The sequence below is a fragment of the Carcharodon carcharias genome, chromosome 5 (assembly GCF_017639515.1).
Source record: "Carcharodon carcharias isolate sCarCar2 chromosome 5, sCarCar2.pri, whole genome shotgun sequence".
Classification (NCBI taxonomy): Eukaryota; Metazoa; Chordata; class Chondrichthyes; order Lamniformes; family Lamnidae; genus Carcharodon; species Carcharodon carcharias.
Genome location: NC_054471.1, coordinates 26,328,191 through 26,345,029, shown reverse-complemented (window position 1 = coordinate 26,345,029; position 16,839 = coordinate 26,328,191). Strand labels below are relative to the sequence as shown.

The 16,839-nt window shown below is 47.9% G+C and overlaps 1 protein-coding gene across 1 annotated transcript; it reads left to right on the top strand.

The window, feature by feature from the left end:
* Positions 1-6,891: 6,891 nt before the first annotated feature.
* LOC121278129 (left-right determination factor 2-like) lies at positions 6,892-12,492 on the top strand. Its single transcript, XM_041188221.1, has 4 exons — positions 6,892-7,201; positions 9,786-10,029; positions 10,480-10,716; positions 12,162-12,492. The coding sequence occupies exons 1-4, from the start codon at positions 6,892-6,894 to the stop codon at positions 12,490-12,492; spliced, it is 1,122 nt and encodes a 373-aa protein (XP_041044155.1).
* The last annotated feature ends 4,347 nt before the right edge of the window (positions 12,493-16,839 follow it).

The following is a 16,839-nucleotide window of genomic DNA, read 5'->3' as shown; positions in this document are numbered from 1 at the left end:
TTCCTGCGGTGCAGAGCCCAGAACTAAATGAAGGCTACACCTCAAAGGAGGGGAATATCAAAATATGGTGTTGTGAAGATTCACCATGATACTTGGGAAATCTCCTAATTTCCCATATGGCCAGCTTGCCCCTGTCTTTAGGGAAGTGGGTGAAGGGACGGAGTTGGGGGTTAATGGGTGGAGTATGTGTTCCTGGAGGGACAGCATGTGAAATTCATATCAAGCAAGCGGGAACTCTATATGGTGTTAGTTGTGGAGTAGCTGCTTTTCATCACTCAAGCGTACAATGATGAGCTTCCTCACCTCTCAGTAAGCTGGTGAACCTGGAGAGATCAAGGTGAGATTTACACAAACACGTTCATCTAAGGCTTGTCTGTTTTAAGTGTGGTCACTCTGCATCTTAATGGGTATGAAGGAAGCTGGGAGTTTGACCTCACTGCTGGAAGGCCCAAGGGTGGCAAATATTGCCCCTTCCCCACTGAGAAGCAGCCAGCTTCCCTTCAACACCTCCCTCGCATCAAGAGGATGCCATGTGGGAGGCTTAAGAAGTACAAATATACTCTCACAAACGCCTCATGAATAAACACGACTTTGAGAGATGAGTCTTGGCTTCACCTCAGTGGATCTCAGGCTTAAGAAATCAAAGTGTGCCTATTTACATAAAATTTCATTTACTTTTACTCTCCTCACCACCCTCCTCTCCGCCCCATTCCCTCATGCTGATCTCCTGAAGGTGCTCAATCTAGCTGAGATATGGCTCCTGTCCAACTGACTGAACATGTTACTAGACAGTGATCATTAATAAGCTACTCCTGTCAGATATGACCAACTGTACTCACCAGACATCAGCTCCTTATCATCCTCCACTTAAATAACCCGCCTGACTTAACTCCATGCCCTGGCTGACACCAAGTGAGTACTTCATTGGACAGCAGATGTCTGTGGAATTGTATCCCAGCAGTGAAGCAGCAGCCTCAACATGGGACTCCACTAAGTAAGGAGAATGTGGGTTCAATTCCCAGTCCAATGATTTGAGCACAAGATACAGGCTGATGCTCCCAGTGCAGTATTGAGGGGGTGCTGTACAGTTGGAGATGCCATCTTTGAGATGAGATGTTAAATTGAGGCCCTGTCTGTACCCTCAGGTGAACACAATCGATCCCACAGAAGTATTTTGAAAAGGGGAAGTTCTCACTCGATATCCTGGCCAACATTGATCCCTCAATTAATGTCACTAAAACAGATGATCTGATCATCATTTGTAATTGAAAATATCTATGTAAACATGTCACACTGTAGTTACACCATCCCACCATTCGTATCAATTGCATGCCTCCCAACTCCTCAACCAATACTGCAGACAAATGCCTTTCCTCCAATAAATGAGTCTTATTTCTGTAAGAATTATAAATACTATCAAATTGAAGGATGTCATAGAAAATAAGAACAGATGCATGAGTCCAAAATAAGGCGATATTAGGGCAGATGACAAAAAAACTTGGTCAAAGAGGTAAGTTTTAAGGAGTGTGTTAAAGGAGGACAGAGATGTAGAGAGGATTAGGGAGGAAATTCCAGAGTTAAAGGCTTTAGCAGCTGAGGAATGGTGAAGTGATTAAAATTGGGGACACACGAGGGGTCAGAATTATTGTGGCACAGAGATCTCGGAAGGTTATGGGGCTGCAGGAGGTTTGGGAGATGGGAGGGACCAGGCAATGGAAGAATTTGAAATGAGAATTTGGGTAGCTCAGTGAGGAGACAGTGGTGTAGTGGTAATGTCATTGGTTTAGAAATCCTGAGGCCCAGGCTAATGCTCTGGAGAAATGGGTTCAAATCCCACCATAGTAGCACATAGGATTTAAATTCAATTATTAAAAAGCTGGAATTGAAGGCTACTTTCAGTAATGCTGAACATGTCAGCTATCATTGATTTTGTTCAGTATCCTGGACTTTATTAATAGGGACATAGAGCAAGGAGGTTATGCTGAACTTGTATGGGACAGCTGGAGTATTGTGTACAGCTCTGGGCGCCACACTATAGGAAGGATGTGAACACATTGGAGAGAGTGCAGAAGAGGTTTACAAGAATGGTTCCAGGGATGAGAAACTTCAGTTATGAAGGTAAGTTGGAGAGGTTGAGACTGTTCTCCTTGGAGAGAAGAAGGCTAAAAGGAGATTTGATAGAGGTTTTCAAAATCATGAGAGGGCTGGACAGAGTAGATAGGGAGAAACTGTTCCCACTCGTAAAAGGATCGAGAACGAGAGGGCACAGGTTTGAAGTGTTTTGCAAAAGAAGCAAATATGACGCGAGAAAAAGCTTCTTCACTCAGCAAGTGGTTCGGGTCTGGGAGTCACTGCCTGGAAGTGTGGTGGAGGCAGGTTCAAATGAGGCAACCAAGAGGGCATTGGATGATTATTTGAATTGAAACAATGTGCAAGGGTATGGGGAAAAGGCAGGGCAATGGCACTGAGTCATAATGCTCATTCAGAGAGCTGGTGCAGATTTGATGGGCTGAATGGCCTCCTTCTGCACCGTAACATTCTGTGAACACTGGGGCGATGGGTGAATAATGCTGTTGTTATTCCTCACTCTGTGGAGTGAGTTTACGAAATCTCGCTTTCAACCCTGCCAATACCTTGTACAAATATATGTACGTATATATTTTTCAGCAATTGTCTGCAGCCAAAGCCACAGACAGATCACTAGCATTCATTATCTGATATATTTCTGGCAGTCATGACAATCTGACCTTTACAAGCAATGAACTCCGCAGTTTACAAGTGACTGTAATTGCCTGGATTTACATAAATAGGGAAAGATCAGATTAGCATTCAACCGTGTTCCAGACTCCACGGTAACTGCGAGCTAAATAGCATTAGATCCACTCACACCTGATGAGAACACAAGAAATAAGAGTAGGCACAGGCCATTCGGCCCTTCAATAACAGCATGGCTGATCTTCCACCTCAGCTGCACCTTCCTGCACTAACCCCTTATCTCTTGATTCCTTTAATATACAAACATCTATCTCTGTCTTGAATATACTTAACAACAGAGACTCCATAGAGAATTCCAGGAGTTTACAACCCTCTGTGTGAGTTAACATAAACTGTGTCAGGACAGTTTGTTTTAACAAAATTCATTTCAATTTAAGTTAGAGGTTTTTTTCCCTAACCCTGTCCATCCTCTTGTAGCTGGGATGTGTTTCCATTTGCAGCAGTTATCCCTTAGGAGCTTCCCAAGTAATAATCCTATCGAAGCCTTTATAGGCAGTTGGCTATTCCACCGCAGGTTGCATCATAGTCAAGGCTGGTCTCGTCCTCATCTGATTATGCACCTTCCAGTAGGGGGCAGATGGATTATGTTGACAAAGACAAATCTTACCCCCCATCCCGCTCCTTCCCAAACTGGGGGATGGGTGGGTGATGGGGTGGGGGGGTTGCCGGGGGGTAGTGGGGGTCGGGGGTGGTGTGGCGGAGTTGGGGGGGGGGGGTGGCGGTGGGGGGATTGTGGGAGAGTGGGGGTCGGGGGTGGTGGGGGAGTGGGGGTGGGTGGTGGGGGGTTGGGGGGGTGGGGGGATGGGGGGGTCAGGGGGTTGGTGGGGGGGCTGGCGATGACCATTGTTAGCGTTGCTACCACTACACACCCACCTGGCTTGCAAGTGAGACCAATTTACTCAGCACATACTTTTGTTTCTTTTTTAATCTGATTTCGAGAGTTCGTGTATGTGATGTTTCGGATCCTAATTGCACCAAGTACCCATTCATCCATCATTCCTGTGCTCACAGGTCTGTACCGGCTCCTGGTCTGGCAACACATCAAATTTAAAACTCTTGTCTTCGCATTGAAGTCCTTGCATGGCCCCCAGTCCCCCCTATCTCTGTAATCTCCCCCAGCCCCCCTATCTCTGTAATCTCCTCCAGCCCCCTATCTCTGTAATCTCCCCCAGCCCCCCCTATCTCCGTAATCTCCCCCAGCCCCCCATCTCTGTAATATGCCCCAGTCCCCCCATCTCTGTAATCTCCTCCAGCCCCCATCTCTGTAATCTCCCCCAGCCCCCCATCTCTGTAATCTCCCCCAGTCCCCCCATCTCCGTAATCTCCCCCAGCCCCCCATCTCTGTAATCTCCTCCAGCCCCCCATCTCTGTAATCTCCCCCAGTCCCCCCATCTCTGTAATCTCCCCAGCCCCCCATCTCTGTAATCTCCTCCAGCCCCCTATCTCTGTAATCTCCCCCAGCCCCCATCTCTGTAATCTCCCCCAGTCCCCCCATCTCTGTAATCTCCCCCAGCCCCCCTATCTCTGTAATCTCCTCCAGCTCCCCATCTCTGTAATCTCCCCCAGTCCCCCTATCTCTGTAATCTCCTCCAGCTCCCCATCTCTGTAATCTCCCCCAGCTCCCCTATCTCTGTAATCTCCTCCAGCTCCCCATCTCTGTAATCTCCCCCAGCCCCCCTATCTCTGTAATCTCCCCCAGTCCCCCTATCTCTGTAATCTCCCCCAGCCCCCCCATCTCTGTAATCTCCCCCAGCCCCCCCATCTCTGTAATCTCCCCCAGCCCCCCTATCTCTGTAATCTCCCCCAGCCCCCCTATCTCTGTAATCTCCCCCAGCCCCCCCTATCTCTGTAATCTCCCCAGCCCCCCATCTCTGTAATCTCCTCCAGCCCCCTATCTCTGTAATCTCCCCCAGCCCCCATCTCTGTAATCTCCCCCAGTCCCCCCATCTCTGTAATCTCCCCCAGCCCCCCTATCTCTGTAATCTCCTCCAGCTCCCCATCTCTGTAATCTCCCCCAGTCCCCCTATCTCTGTAATCTCCTCCAGCTCCCCATCTCTGTAATCTCCCCCAGCTCCCCTATCTCTGTAATCTCCTCCAGCTCCCCATCTCTGTAATCTCCCCCAGCCCCCCTATCTCTCTAATCTCCCCCAGTCCCCCTATCTCTGTAATCTCCCCCAGCCCCCCCATCTCTGTAATCTCCCCCAGCCCCCCCATCTCTGTAATCTCCCCCAGCCCCCCTATTTCTGTAATCTCCCCCAGCCCCCCTATCTCTGTAATCTCCCCCAGCCCCCCTATCTCTGTAATCTCCCCCAGCCCCCCCTATCTCTGTAATCTCCCCCAGCCCCCTATCTCTGTAATCTCCCCCAGCCCCCCTATCTCTGTAATCTCCCCCAGCTCCCCATCTCTGTAATCTCCCCCAGCCCCCCCATCTCTGTAATCTCCCCCAGCCCCTCCTATCTCTGTAATCTCCCCCAGCACCCCCCCATCTCTGTAATCTCCCCCAGCTCCCCCCCATCTCTGTAATCTCCCCCAGCTCCCCCCCATCTCTGTAATCTCCCCCAGTCCCCCCTATCTCTGTAATCTCCCCCAGCCCCCCCATCTCTGTAATCTCCTCCAGCCCCCCATCTCTGTAATCTCCTCCAGCCCCCCTATCACTGTAATCTCCCCCAGCCCCCCCTATCTCTGTAATCTCCCCCAGCCCCCTATCTCTGTAATCTCCCACAGCCCCCTATCTCTGTAATCTCCCCCAGCTCCCCATCTTTGTAATCTCCTCCAGCCCCCCCATCTCTTTAATCTCCACCAGCCCCCCATCTCTGTAATCTCCCCCAGCCCCCTATCTCTGTAATCTCCTCCAGCCACCCTATCACTGTAATCACCCCCAGCCCCCCCATCTCTGTAATCTCCCCCAGCCCCCCCATCTCTGTAATCTCCCCCAGCCCCTCCTATCTCTGTAATCTCCCCCAGCCCCCCTATCTCTGTAATCTCCCCCAGCCCCCACTATCTCTGTAATCTCCCCCAGTCCCCCCTATCTCTGTAATCTCCCCCAGCGCCCCCATCTCTGTAATCTCCCCCAGTTCCCCCTATCTCTGTAATCTCCCCCAGCCCCCTATCTCTGTAATCTCCTCCAGCCCCCCTATCTCTGTAATCTCCCCCAGCTCCCCCCCATCTCTGTAATCTCCTGCAGCCCTGCAGCCCTCTGAAATATCTGCGCCCCTCTAATTCTGGCCTTTTGAGCATCCCCAATTTTCTTCACTCCACCATTATTGGCCGTGCTTTCAGTGGCCTGGGCCCTAAACCCGTGAATTCCCAGCCTAAGCCTCCCTGCCTGTGTACCCCTCCTGTTCTCCTTTAAGGCACTGCTTAAAGCTACCTCTTTGCCCGAACTTCTGGTCAACTGCACTGTCTTGTTTCGTGACTCGGTGTGAATTTTTTTGTCCGATTTACGGTCCTGTTAAGGGCCTTGGGGTGTTTCACCATTTAGAGGCCCTATATAAATGTAAACTGTTGTTGTTGTGGTACACCACCTCCAAGCCAATCCTGGTCAAATCCCTTGCTGCACAAACTTGCACCAGATTCATCAACAACTGCACCAATTATTTACTTTGATGAGACAGAGAGAAGTGCAGCTTGCTTGGGAAGGCCAGCTCTTAAAGCATCCTGATGGAGAGGGATTGCTAAAAAGCATTAAAGATCTTTGGGAGTATTTTTTAAAAATAAAAGAAAAATCTGCTTGAGGCTTCAGTCTTGTTAATCTGCATGGGTGAAAAGTGGAAAGGGACACATGATTGAGTTAATGCTGGAGGATTTCTACAGAAGGTGAAAACTGTCAGTCATTCTGTTTTAAGTGGGGGTCGTTGTTAAGCCTCCTGCCTCTTTGATGTTTCAGTGCCTCCTTTCAATTTTTGTGTATCCACCTCTGTCTGGACTGGAGATCAATGCCTGGCCCTCTCTTTAAAAGCTGTTGCCAACGCTCTCAGTCAGACTGTGGACTGTCTTAGTAAAGTTGCTCTTCCCAGGAGCTGTGCTATAACAGGCAGGTATAACAGAAAAGGGAATCTTCTCCCTGTATTGCGTGCCCCTGAGAAGTTAAAGGAAATCCCTCCTTGGTTTAAAAAAATGGTTATCGGCTGGAATATGCTGTCGCTCGGGGTCCTCTGTTCCTTACTCTGGTCAGTGCTGTCTGATGGGATCCACCACCACTACCACCACCATCGCCATGCTGAGGAGGTCAAGGCTGCCATGCTTGGGAAACTGGGGCTGACGGAGGCTCCACGCCTCGCCAAGAGAGATCTGGAGAACGTGGTGGTCCCGGCTCATGTGAGGAACAAGTACATCTCCATGCTTAAGATCCACAAGGACAAGGAGAGGAAGCGGAGAGCCCTGCCCAGCCTGGCTGGCATCTTAAGAGGAGTTCCAGGCAATTCAGGTAAGTAATGCTTTTCATAATGTTCATATCTCTGCCATTATTAATCACCTTAATCCAGGGAGTGAATGCGTGCATGTAAAAAGAATAATCCTACACTTTTACTGCGCCTTTCGCCGACTTACAGACAATGAAGTTTTTTTTTGAAGTGTAGTCACTTGTCTTAATGTAGGAGGCACAGCAGCTAATTTGTGCACAGCAAGATCCCACAAACAGCGATGAAATGAATGATTAATCTGTTTTCTTGACGTTGGTTGAAAACTAAATGTTGACCAAATATCACTCAGGGATTTTTTACACCCACCCAAGAGAGCAGATAGGGTCTCAGTTTAACATCTCATCTGAAAGACGCCATCTCCAACATTGCTGTGCTCCACTCCCTTCGGTGCTATATTACGCCTTTAAATTTCTGGAGTGGGATTTGAACTCACAACTTCTGCCGAAGAGGCAAGAGTACTACCAACTCAAGAGTTTGTGCATGTAGCTCGGGAGCATGGATGCAGTCACAGGCCAAATCTTTCAATTTGTTTGTAATCTCCTCTAAGTTTAGGACAAGGAGATAAAGAGTGCAGAACTGAAGCTGTTCAGCTTCACCGTGTCCCTGTGTGTGCTTGTTCCCCCAGTCAGGATATCTAATCCAACTCCGCCACAAAGGCGCAATGGGGAAGGGTCGCTGTCTAAGACCTTTCTGCCACAGTGCACCGAGGGGCTGGGAACTGTTGAGAGCCCCTCGGGCTGTACAGCTCAAAATGAATGTCTGCAAATGATTGTAATATTTATTGTATAGATGCACCTTGTGATACATGTTGTAAAAGTTGAACCTGATTGTACCTTTGTGATGATGATTTTGAAATGGTTTGGTATGTTCTTCCAGATATTTTATGAATAAAGTAAACTTTTCCAAAAAAAAAAATCTAATCCAATTCCCTGTATCCTTTATAATTAATTTCCTCAGGCTTTAATTTCCTTTTAAATGTCCTGACTTGATTTAGACTGTCACTTGCAGTAACACATTCGAATTTTAATATTCCTTCGAATGAAAAGATACTTATTTTTACCATCCCATAGGAATAATTGTCAAACATCTGTCCCTAGCTTCATTTTAAAAAAAAAAGTTTTTGTGACCTCCCCACCCTGGCTAAAGTTTGCCTAAATATCATTGACTCACATCAGAGTGAGGGACAGTTTCACTGGTCTCGTCAACCAAGTGTTGCCTCGCCCCAATGGGAATGAGAAACCTGTCTGATTTCCCTGCTGTCCCATCCCAGCCCATTGAGACCACTGTGAGGCTTGGACTGGGCCAACTTGGTCTAGGCTTCACAAGTTTATTTTCTAATGTGGTGTAAAGCTTGTGTAAATCTAATCAGTTACTAACAAACGTGTTCCACACACACACACACACACACACACACACACACACACACACACACACACACACACACACACACACACACACACACACACACACACAGCCTCAGCCTTGTCTGAAAGGGCTTTTTGCAATTATAGCTGCAAATTGTTGAGTGATTCACACAGCCTGACGCATTACAAAGGCTTCAGCAGGTTTTGCACTGTCTGGAATGCACAGTTTACTCTCAGAATTTTAACATGACGTCTTCTGAAGAAAAGACACAAATATTCCTGGACAATAAAGCTGGAAACGAGATTATAAACCGCCTGTCTCATTTTACAACACAGAAGGAGGCTACTGGGCCCATCGTGCCGGTGCCAATGCTTCCAGAGAAGCCATTAAGTTAGTCCCACTCCCAAGTTTTCCACATAGCCCTGCAAATTGTAACTCCTTCAGTATTCAACTCACTACTGCAAGTTATTATTGAATCTGCCTCCACCACCCTTTCAAGCATTGCATTCTAGATCATAATGACTCATTCTCCTCATCTCCCCTCTGGTTCTTTTGCCAATTCTTTTGGTGTCCTCTTCAATTCTCCAACACTTCATAATTTTAAATGCATCTAATAAATCTCTCCTTAAAATCGTCTCTGCTTAAAGGAGAACAATCTCAGTTTCTGCAGTCTCTCCACATAACTGAAGTCCCACATCTGTCTGGTAAATCTTTTCCATACCCTCCTCAAGGCTTTGACACCCTTCCTAAAAGTGTGGTGCCAGAGTTGAACACAATGCTCCAGCTATAAAGCTGTAAAGCTCTCTATCAAGGTCAATGTAACATCCTTATTTTTGCATTCTATGCCTCTGTTTATAATGCCAAGGACCAATCTTCTCAATTTGTCCAACCTCCTTCAATGATTAAGTATATATAAATTCCCTAGGTCACTCTGTTCCTGCACCCCCTTTAAAATTCTACAACAGTCACAAGTGTTTTCAAAGGTTGGTGAAAAGTGAGATCAATAGATTTGTGCCAGGCAAGGTGCTCAAAGGGTTACGGAACCAAGACTAGGAACATAGGAGGGGTAGATGGGGATAAGATTGAGATCAGCCATGATTTAATGGGATGGCAGAACGGGCATGAGGGGCTGAATGGCCTACTCCTGTTCCACTTAGTTTTTATGTCTTGTTCTTCCTCACAAACATATTTCACCCTTGACATTGCTCTGCTCCATTTCCCCAGATACGACAGGAGACGTGCTTTATTCGGACCCCAGCAGGCAGAGGCTGGTTTTTGATATGAAGGGGCTGATCCCCGAAAACAGCGAGGTGACCATGGCGGAGCTCAAACTCTTCAAGAAAGGCATCCACAAGGGGGAGCTCCCTCCCAGGAGACACAGCCGGCCGGTTAACAACGCCAGGGTCAGCGTGTACTGGGTCAAGATTCTGGCTGACGGCAGTAACAGGACCTCACTCATAGACTCCAGGTAAGAACTTTTCCTCCTTCTCTCCAGCCATCCCCTCTGAAATTTGGCTAACAATCCCCTTTGCCGGGGCTACCGTGAGGCAGATTTGGAGTGTCTGCCAATGAGGATTAGGTGTGTTGAAAGGAGATTCATATAGAAGAGATCCATCTAGTTCACTTTCAGTCATCCTGATAATTACATGATACAACAATAATGGAGTTCTTGACCTCTATCAATTGGTCTCGAACAGTCCCAGTTGTGGGGTGGGGACAACTCGAGCAGTGGAGAAGTTTGGGAAACAGGTTCAGAGTCGCCAGTTTCACCTGTTTCAGTGATAGATAACTAGCGGCTCGCCGAAGTATCGTTCCTGCAGATTTAGTTTGGATTTAGGCCCCTTTGAAGCGTCAGCTTCCAAATGCGAGTTGCTTCTGTGCTGATGTGATAACGCTGTGTCTCCCCACCCTGTGACAGGCTGGTCCCCATTCTCGACTCTGGCTGGAAAATGTTCGACGTCACCCAGGCCGTCCACTACTGGCAGAACACCAGGGAGAGCGAGATGTTCCTGGAGGTCTGGATCGAAGCTGAGCGACCGGGGCGGCACGCGGCCGAGCTGGCCAGATTCGTCAGCTTCACTTCCCAGAATCCTGCTGACCGGAAGCTGGGAAAACCAGAGCTGGTCCTGTACACCCTCAACTTCAGCGAGTATGGGTACGTATCTTTTAGGGAGCCCTCGCAGAATTAAAAGAGTTTAAGACCCTCCCGAGGGTAGCCAAATCTAGTCACATGACCTCCTGCCATAGGTTGGCCATCTAGTTGCACAATCTTCCCATGGTCAATTGGAAAGCCAGGCAGAGTTCTTATTTTCCGACTGGATTCACCTTGACTTTTAGCGAAATACTGCATCTCCGATATTTCTCGCATAAAGAAATTAGTTCGGAGGCAATTAAAAGTACGCCATTTTCATGTAACGCCTCAGTGATTCTTCTCCTGGTTTGCTCGCAGCAGTGTCCAAGAAATTAATTTGTAATTCCTGGAGATTCCAGGATAATGCCGGTGGGTGGCAACTTGAAGATATTAGTGCAACACTCCCTGTGTAAAAAAACGAGTCACTCCAGCTTTCAAACAACACAGGGTGGAGATTGGCGTGCAGATACAAGTGTGTGAATACTTGTGTGTGAATGCAGATACTAGTGCACAAATTAGATATTAGTACAGATGCTAAAGCACAGATACTAGTGTACAGATACTAATGTGTGGATACCAGTCTGACAGTGCAGGTTTGTGAACCTCTGTATCTTAATACTAGTTTACAGATATGAGTGCAAGTCTATGAATGCCAATGTGTGATTACTAGTGTACAGATACTAGTGTGTGGGTGCAAGGCTGCAAATCCTAGTGTGTGAGTATTAATGTACAGATACTAGTGTGTAGGTGCAAGGCTGCAAATCCTAGTGTGTGAGTATTAATGTACAGATACTAGTGTGTGAGTATTAATGTACAGATACTAGTGTGTGAGCCATTAGCATACTTGGAAATACATTTGGAGACAAGACGGTAGAACAAGAAATTTCTGGCAGGCATGAAGTTGAAAGACTCATTGTTTCGAATGAGGCTGAATGGGGTCCACCTGATTTTACTGTGTGCTTTCTCCTGCTGTGGAGTTGGCAGCAAATAAGTCTGGGAACTCCCAGTTACACTCCCGTCTGGTCCATCCACTGCTACTGTGACACAGAAATTTAGAGAGGAGATATAATCAGGGATAGAGGGATGGTCAAGGGGCTTGAGGACATGGAATTAGGGTCACGGGGATCTGGAGCAGGGGGATGGGTGGGGGTCAGGGGTTGGGCAGGGGGATTTAGGGGCAGAGGGGTGAACAGGATGTTATAGGCTGATTGGAATCATTTACCTAATGGGAGCAGTAAGTCCAATTGTTTGAGTGGGGTGTCAGGGACGGGGAGAATGAGTTTATTTTCCATCGTGTATTGTATTGCTGTGGGGTCTGGTGGTGTAATGGTTACATTACTGAACTGACGATCCAGAGATTGTGTGACCAAAAAACACTGCCACAACCACCTTCTGAAGGGCAATTAGGAATGGGCAATAAATGGTGGCTTTTACAAACCTTTGTTTCTTTTCCTTTTTTATTTTTATAGAGCTGCTGGGGACTGTGGAGGGAGCAGAACCCGGAGGAGTGGGACCTGCTGCAGGCAGGAATACTTCATCAACTTCAGGGAGCTGACCTGGACCCAGTACTGGATCATCGAGCCCCCCGGCTACCAGGCCTTTCACTGTGGGGGGGGCTGCAAGCAGCCGCAGTGGCCCTTCGACTATGGTGAGAGGAGCTGCGCGGTGGTGGAGAGCGCCTCACTGCCTGTGATGTACCTGGTGAAGAGGGGCGACTACACCGAGATCGAGGTGGCAGAGTTCCCCAACATGATCATCGAGAAGTGTGGTTGCACCACAGACAACGTCTCAGTGATATAATAGCAACCTCGGTGGGTTTATGGGATGCTCTGGCCTTGCTTTGTCCTTTTCCTTGATTCCCTCATTCCATGAAGGCTTTGTGGCCCGATGTTTCCATGGTTACCAACACTTGCTTGTTCTCCGGGTAGGCTGGGCAACCAAATGTTGGCAGGTGATTTGGATGTGGGTGAGCTGGGAGAGGGGAATTGCCATGATCTGGAAACTGGGCAGCTCAATTGGTGGAGCATCGTAAAATTTTTAATCTGTGGCTCCAGGGTTTCGGAATCACGAACCATTCATGCCTGATCCGTTTCTTTTTATTCAATCTGGCCATCGCTGGCATTTATTGCCAATCTCTAGTCGCCCTGCCAAGATGGTGATGGTGGTGTTATCTTTACAAACTGCTGGTATCGATTTGGTGCAACCAAGCCTGGCTTACTAGGCCACCTCACAGTCGGACACCTTGGTGCGCGGACCAGAGTCACATATAGGTCCAAACCAGGTAACTAGGATGGCAGCTTTGCTTCCCTAAAGGGAGATTAGTGAACAAATTAGGTTTTTGAATCCGTCAGCTTCATGGTCACTTTTGCTGAAAATACTCTGAAATAAATCACTGCCCCTCCCCAAATTTAAATTCTCGAACTGCCATGGTGTGATTTGAACTCCTCCTCCTGGGTTATTAGTTTACATTACTGCATTATTTATCCACTAATAGAACCACTACACTACTGGACCAATGCCTGCTCCAGTCCCAAGATGAGCTGGGCAGTTTTTAAGACAGCACTCTTGGTTACATCCCGGTTGTAAAGGCGCATTTCCCATTCGACCGAGACGCAGCCAAAACATTAGAAGCACTTAGTCGTATCGGAATCATTTGAGAGAAGTGGCTTTTGACTCATACACCGTCAAACCCACACTCTCACAGTCAAACCCATACTCTCACACTCACACATACACTCTCGGACCCACACTCATACTCAAACCCACACACACTCACGCTCATACACCCTCAAACCCACTCACTCACACTCAGACCCATACTCTCACACTCAAACCCACACACACTCACACTCATACACCCTCAAACTCACACTCAGACCCACACACTCAAGCTCAGACCCACACTCATACACCCTCAAACTCACACTCACACTCAGACCCACACATTCACACTCAGGCCCACACTCTCACTCAAACCCACACTCACACTCAAACCCACACATTCACACTCAGGCCCACACTCTCACACTCAAACCCACACTCTCACACTCAAACCCACACATTCACAGTCAAACCCACACTCTCACACTCAAACCCACACATTCACACTCAGACCCACACTCTCACACTCAAACCCACACATTCACACTCAGACCCACACTCTCACACTCAAACCCATGCTCACACTCAAACCCACACATTCACACTCAGACCCACACTCTCACACTCAAACCCATGCTCACACCCAAACCCATACTCTCACACTCAGACCCACACTCTCACACTCAAACCCACGCTCACACTCAAACCCACACATTCACACTCAGACCCACACTCTCACACTCAAACCCATGCTTACACCCAAACCCATACTCTCACACTCAGACCCACACTCTCACACTCAAACCCATGCTCACACTCAAACCCACACGCTCATACTCAGGCCCACACTCTCACACTCAAACCCATGCTCACACTCAAACCCACACCCTCAAACTCAACACTCTCACACTCATACACCCTCAAACTCAACACTCTCACACTCATACACCCTCAAACTCAACACTCTCACACTCAGACCCACACACTCACACTCAGACCCACACACTGCCCCCCTGCGCTCTCCCCCGCCAGCCATTGATCTTCTATTTGGGTGATCAAGGGGGGAAAAAAAAATCCCACAATTTTGTGACGTGGATCCAGAGATTTGGGATTGGTCAGTCAAGACCAGATGAAAGTTGGAGCTTTCAGTGCGATTTACATTGTCTTTTATTAGAGAAAAGATTCTTCTGTAATATGATGGGATATGTTCAATATGTATGGAATCATGCCGGTTGGCATCATGACCACACCGCGATTTCAAAGCATGTATGATATTTGTAAATAAAAATTAAATAAACTATATATTGAGTGAATCCCAGTCGGGGTGTATGGTGCTATATTCTCTGAGGGAGTGCTGCACTGTCAGAGGTCACGGAAACATATTTAATAGTAACTTTCAAAAGGGAATTGTATAAATTCCAGAAAGTGAAAGATTTTTCAGGGCTCTGGGGCAAGAGTAGGGGCAGTGGGATTAAATGGATAATTCTGTCAAAGAGCCAGCATGGACACGATGGGCCAAAAGGCCTCCTTCATTGTGGTTTGATTCTAAATACAGAAGCGTGGTGATAATAACAGGGTATGGGGGTTGGGGGGGGAGGGAATACTTGACATTTGGGGGTCATGGAGCAGTGAAGGTGAGGGTAGCATCCTGATCTCACCCACAGGAAGTGACAGAGTGCTCCTACTCAGTTGCACTCTGGCTAGCCAGCCCTCCCCCTCCTCACGGCTTGTTCATTGCACATTTAGCTCCATTATCTACTCCCTCCATTGCTCTCTCCTTTCTCTAAGAGCTGTGTCCCCTCCCCCACTTCCCCATCCCATTCCTCCTCATTGTCCAGGACTTGCTGCACAAACTTTCCCCTAGTCAGTAAATAGAGGCCGTAAATTTCATCAGCAATTAAAACAGAAAATGCTGGAAAAGCCCAACAGGTCTGTGGAGAGAGGAACAGAGTTAATGTTATGAGTCTGCACTGGAGGGGGTGCAGAGGAGATTCACCAGGATGTTGCCTGGGATGAAACATTTAAGCTATGAAGAGAGGTTGGATAGACTTGGGTTGTTTTCATTGGAGCAGAGAAGACTGAGGGGCGACCTGATCGAGGTGTACAAGATTATGAGGGGCATGGACAGGGTGGATAGGGAGCAGCTGTTCCCCTTAGTTGAAGGGTCAGTCACAAGGGGACAAGTTCAAGGTGAGGGACAGGAGGTTTCTGGGGGATGTGAGGAAAAACTTTTTTACCCAGAGGGTGGTGACGGTCTGGAATGCGCTGCCTGGGAGGGTGGTGGAGGCAGGTTGCCTCACATCCTTTAAAAAGTACCTGGATGAGCACTTGGCTCGTCATAACATTCAAGGCTATGGGCTAAATGGGATTAGGTAGGTAGGTCAGGTGTTTCTGACGTGTCAGTGCAGACTCGATGGGCCGAAGGGCCTCTTCTGCACTGTGTGATTCTGTGACCCTTAGAGTCAAACCATTAACTGTTTCTCCGTCCACAGATGCTGCCAGACTTGCTGAGTTTTCCCAGCACTTTCCGTTTTTGTTTCAGATTTCCAGCATCTGCAGTAGTTTGCTTTTACCTCAGTGGGGTCTTTAAAACCGGCTAAAAGGCCAGAGCTGGATGAGGGCGGATATCTCAGTGGGCTTGTGGAGCTGAGGGAGATCACAAGAGATCTGGAGAGGAGAGGCCATGAAGGGATTATTATTTTAAAATTGGCAAAACACTTCAGTGGCTGAAAATCTACATAATTTTAAAAATAAATTCCAAATATTCAGCAGGTCAATCAGCAGCTAGGATAAAAATCAGGAAACGAACACATTAAAGGTCGGGGAAGGTGTACATTTGAGATTGTCAAGAGAACAAAGGGAGGGATTAAGGAGTTATTTTGTGTGTGGAGCGTTAAGACGTCTAGGTGTGAAATGGCAGGTTCCCCACCATTTAGGACTGTCTGCAAGCATTGATTGAACTTGAATACGTACTGTCCGTCTCCCCCACCCTGCCTCAACCCATCTGCTGACTTTTTCACTGACCCTCCCCCCCACCCCCCCCTCACATTATTCCAAGACACTTCTGCCCTCCGTAAACTTGGGCTCATCCGAAATCCTACAGGTCTGTGCGTTATCAGCCCCTTGTCCGGCAGGAAGAGCAGCATTAGCAGTTTATTTACACCGAAAGAATGGAGCAGAAGGAAATTTAATCAGCCGTGTACCTGAGGTAGGCTGTGCGATCTGGGGATGTGCAGACATCGTTAAGGGACAATTAATGTTTTTGTTTTCAGATGAAAACGAAAGACAGTGAAATTAGACTTGCTGCTGTTTCTCTGCATTGTCTAAACGCAATACACAACAATATTCTCAGTCTTTTAGCACCCACTCAGTCACCTGGCTTAGGTACCAGCCGCTTGATGGCTATCCAGTGACCACCAGATACACGAGCCTCCAGTGTTGGAAGTCACGATGTGTGGGTGTCGGTGTGAGGACAGGTGAGCTGCAGCAGTGCCCACGCCGCGCCACACCCTGTGGCCGAATAGCCAGCTGACACACTGTCTCATC

Excerpts from the sequence above, each read along its gene's own strand:
- LOC121278129 (XM_041188221.1), top strand. The coding sequence starts at position 6,892 with ATGGTTATCGGCTGGAATATGCTGTCGCTCGGGGTCCTCTGTTCCTTA. Across the intron at positions 7,202-9,785 it reads AGGAGTTCCAGGCAATTCAG|ATACGACAGGAGACGTGCTT; the intron begins GTAAGTAATGCT and ends CCATTTCCCCAG. Across the intron at positions 10,717-12,161 it reads CTCAACTTCAGCGAGTATGG|AGCTGCTGGGGACTGTGGAG; the intron begins GTACGTATCTTT and ends TTATTTTTATAG.